We start from the raw sequence: 4,690 nt of genomic DNA on the forward strand, positions 1-4,690 counted from the left end.
ATCTGAGCGCTCTGTGGATGCGTTCAATAGAGATTGCGGTGGCTCTCTCAGCTCCCAGCATGCTGGAAAAGATTTCCTTTGCTATCTTAGGGAGGCAATCAGCAGCACAAGACTCAGGTAGCCCTTTCATCCGGATGTTGTTGCATCTATTCCTATTCTCTAAGTCCTCCTGCATGATTAGGGCTCTATTCAGGTGGATATGCTGGTCTTTAAGGGCTTGCATCATCCCAATAGAATGTGTGGTGAGGGTGGCTGAAGATGACTCTAAATCGTCTACCCTGCGCTCCATGTGTTTTAAGTCGTCCTTAATCTCTGCAAGATCAGACAGGACAGTGTGCAGGGCTTTCATCATAAACTCCTTCATGAAGCTTCTGGAGATGATCTCTCTGTCCTCCCTTTCAGATGAGTCCCCCTCCTCCCCCTCCTTACTGTGTGTGGCAATGGAATCTCTCATCGATGTTATCTTAGGTGCAGCATGTGGAGAGCGGGTGCTCTGTTCTTTTAGATACAGCTGCATGTCGGCTGGTCCCCGATTACCTTGCGGGGTCCCCTGATGTTCTGTACCCTTCTCTCTTCCATTTTTCCTCATTTTTGGCAGAAAATAGCTGCTGATAAGGTCCAAGAAAGAGCCGCACTGACAGAGCTCTGTGCTCAGGCAACCATTAGGATCAGCATGATATTCTACCTTCCCTGGTTTTATTTTTGGCTTAGTCCCAAGAGAGGAGCATTCTGAAGGTTTGAAATCCAACTTTCCCAGGTTGAGATTATACCACCTGGTATTGGCGTTAGGACCCATCTGAAAGCTTGGTCTCCTGGACATTGGTAGATGGGCCAATATAATTTGACCAAATTATATACCAAGAACCTTGCATTATTTAATGTGGTTAGGGTATTGATTATAGGTATGTATACCTCTGATAGTAAATGTATTGTGTGTGCTGTTGCCATTTTTGGCTTCTGCTTCTACTCAGTATCATTTTCATTAGGCCAGTTTTGATGTTTCTTACCTTGGTATCTACAGGCTATAATAATGGTGATCAGTTTATTCCAGTGTACCTCAAAATTTTCAGAGTATTCCATAGATGATCCTTGAGTATTGTTTGGAGAAGGGCTCATTTAGAGGGCTCTTAAAGGGCTTGAGTGTTCATTTTACATCTGATCTTTCTGCCTTGGAGTCTGCATTTGGGGGCAAACTTGATGTCCATCTGAGATCAAATTAATCTGTGATCTGTCCAGCAATCATCAGTGCCTGTCATGGCTCTTATGAGAAGTACATTGTGGCGGTCTCTGGCACATATAATTACATAGTCTAAGAGGTACCATTGATTTGACTGGGGTTGCTTCCATGATATCTTTAATTTATTTTTCTGATGAAAGAGTGTGTTGGTGATAATATTATATTCTGCACATTTAGTAAGAACTAGGATGCCATTCGAGTTGCTGTTTCCAACTCCATTTTTTCATATAGTCCCTGGTCACAGGTCAAAGTCTCATGCAGTTCTTGCAATGAAATTACCCAGGAGGATGATTGTGTCCTCCTTGGGTATCTCGAATAGGATGGTGTCCAGTTGACAGTAAACGTTTTCCTGGATGTCTTCATCAGCATCTAATGTTGGTGCATAGGCACTTATGATAGCTGCATGTTGGCTTTTGGCAAGATTAATTTGGAGCGTCTAGTCTAGAGTCGTTCATTGATGTCGATGGGTGCTTCAGACTGATACTTCACCAGGTTGTTTTTAACTGCAAAGCCAACTCTGAGTATTCTTTGTTTTTATTCAGGCAGACCCTCCCAAAAGAAGGTGTATCGTCCTTTTTCTTCATTCAGCTGTCCCTCTCCTGATCTCCGGGTCCCTTGAAACCTGCTATATCGATATTAAATTGCCTCAGTTCCCTTGCTACAATAGCAGTTCTGTGCTCAGGGCGTTTATTGTCTACATTGTCCAATAGTGTTTGAATGTTCCATGATCCAAAGTTCACTTTTCTTTTTCGACCGCAAGGTGGTGACCCCTCTGAATGTGGTACTCTAGTCAGGGAAGAGAGATGCAGACTATGTTTAGGGCACCTTCACTAGCCCCCTCCCCATGTGGGGGTGAACAGAGTGGGTTATAAATAAGGCTGCTTAGTCGTGGATACAGTTGCCGAACTGCTCAGCTGCCTTTGTTCCTGAGATAGAACAACTGAATCCATATCCACCACCCATGTGCCAGTCTGTGGCTAGGGGCTTCCAGATTTCACAGTTCTGTCCCCATTGTCACTCACTAATTGTCATAGTGTAACCTGGGTATCTCCCATATATAATTATATATGCACAACTGGTATAAGTAATGCACCTCCCTTTATACAGAGATATGGACCATGCTAGTATATAACTTGGGTTTCTACACAATTAAAAACTGCATCAAAAACCTGCATGCGGTATGGTTTAAGTCCACATGCAGTTTCTAATAGTGTATGCAGTTTCTTAAAAATGTATGTAGTTTTTGAATATTGCATGCCGTTTTTGTTGTGTTTTTTAATTGTGGTTCAAAAATGCAACAAAAACCATGAAAACAGCGTGAAGGGCGGCAAATAACTTTTCAAGTTGCTCAGGAAATGAGTCATGTTGGGAAACCTTAAGCCATATGATTAGATCATGTATTTAAATAGGTTGTGCAGCTGTACGCAGCACGGTTGAGGTAGGTATGGTTACAGGAAGAGGAGAGGGTCCGAGCTGAACTTTTGCATCTGGGCCCCAGAGCCCTTAGCTACACCCTGCTATCTTGAAAATGTTGGTGTCCTTTGTTACTGCTAATCAGCTGATTGCTTTTATTCAAACACAGACCGCTAACAGCAGAAACAAGCTCTAATAGTTTTATTGGGGTCCACATCCTCACCAAAGACGTCAGCACCCCAAAGCGGTTGTTCTCCTGCGGAATGGTAGTTTCAGCATTGTTAGGCTTTATATACATGAGCATATATTGGCCACCATTTTCATGCTCAATTCTCCGCCAGTTAAAGTGCCCAGCTGGCAAAGATAGTGCATTTTGGCTGTTTGCAATGGGAGGGGGACTAGTTGCTAAGTTCCGTCCAGTCCTGCCCTCTCCAATTCCAAACAGCCGGCAAGGGGCGGATAGGGGGCAAAAGCTTAGCACAGTAGCTCTCATCCCGTCCCGCCCCCCTCTCTAGCAGAAAGCCAGCAAGGGTGTGGAAAAGGGAAGCCAGTTTAGCAGAGCTAAACTGTCTTCCCTTGCCCGACGGTAATCCAGGTTTGGTGTATATGCACTGGTCCCGGGCCATCTGAATGGGTGCACCATCTGCAGATCTGTGCACCCCCTCGCGCATTTTTGCTGCGGCGGTGGGCGCACGTAAAAACACCTATGCCTGTGTAAAGGAACTCTTAGATTGATATGATAGATAGATGTAACATTTAATGTGCTATGAAATATTCCTACAGATGCTGAGAACTGTAATAAATGCCAAAGTGCTGAATGGACAAATGAGAAGAGAGACCGATGCCTGCCCAAAGTCCTGGAATTCATCTCTTATCAGAATGATACATTGGCTTCTGTATTTTCTGGCGTCTCAATCTTCGGATGTCTTGTGACTGCCTTCATATTTGGAATATTTATCTCCTACCGAAATACTCCTATTGTTAAAGCTAATAACCGGAACCTGAGTTATTTCATCCTGGTCTCCATCATCCTCAGCTTCCTCTCCATCTTTTTGTTTCTTGGTTGTCCCAGTGACGTAACTTGTAGATTACGTGAAACCAGTTTTGGGATTTTTTTCTCAGTAGCCATCTCTTCACTTCTCGCCAAGACTGTTATGGTTTGTGTTGCTTTTAAGTCCACCAAGCCTGGAAGCCCCTGGAGAAAATTGTTGAGTGTGAAGCTGCCCTATACCATAGTGATGTTGTGCTCATCTATTCAAGTTGTTATCTGTGTTATTTGGTTGTCTATTTTTCCCCAATTCCAGGACCTGGACACTCAGTCTTATCCTGGGAAGATCATCATTCAGTGTAATGAAGGATCAGATATCTGCTTCTACTTCATGTTGGGTTATATGGGACTCCTGGCAGTGGTGAGCTTTGTTTTGGCTTTCATGGTGAGGACATTACCGGACAGTTTTAATGAGGCCAAGTACATCACTTTCAGCATGCTGCTGTTCTGCAGCGTCTGGATCTCCATGATCCTGGCTTATCTGAGCACCAGAGGAAAATATATAGTGGTGGTGGAGATATTTGCAGTAATGGCATCCAGCGCTGGACTTTTAGGATGTGTGTTTTTACCAAAATGTTATATTATTTTGTTCAAATCTGAAATGAATAGAAAAACTGATTTGCTGGGGAATAGACAGGAATGACAAAATATTACCCACTGATAATAGAGTAGTACAGCGTGTACGTATCTCGTCAAACCACCCACTTCCAGGAATGTGACAGGTGCTAATCCACCTATCATATCTTGCCAACCTCTCCCTCCTCTATGTAGTAGTGCAGGTGGTCCCACCCTTAAGTACAGCTCATCAACCCACCCCCATTCCTGAAGTAGTGATGGTTCCATCCTATAATTTATCAATTTTTTCCTGACACAGTTATTCACTTCCCACACTGGAGTGATAGAGTGACTAGAATTTATATACGAACATCATATAATATATATATATATATATATATATATATATATATATATATATATATATATATATATAT

General features: G+C 43.0%; 1 protein-coding gene across 1 annotated transcript; it reads left to right on the forward strand.

The window, feature by feature from the left end:
* The first annotated feature begins 1,425 nt into the window (after nt 1-1,425).
* On the forward strand, nt 1,426-4,341 carry LOC136573453 (vomeronasal type-2 receptor 26-like). The gene is made up of 2 exons (XM_066574743.1): nt 1,426-1,543; nt 3,434-4,341. Exons 1-2 carry the CDS (start codon nt 1,426-1,428, stop codon nt 4,339-4,341), a joined length of 1,026 nt encoding a protein of 341 aa, XP_066430840.1.
* Nucleotides 4,342-4,690: the final 349 nt, after the last annotated feature.

This window comes from Eleutherodactylus coqui, chromosome 7 (genome assembly GCF_035609145.1).
Source record: "Eleutherodactylus coqui strain aEleCoq1 chromosome 7, aEleCoq1.hap1, whole genome shotgun sequence".
Lineage (NCBI taxonomy): Eukaryota > Metazoa > Chordata > Amphibia > Anura > Eleutherodactylidae > Eleutherodactylus > Eleutherodactylus coqui.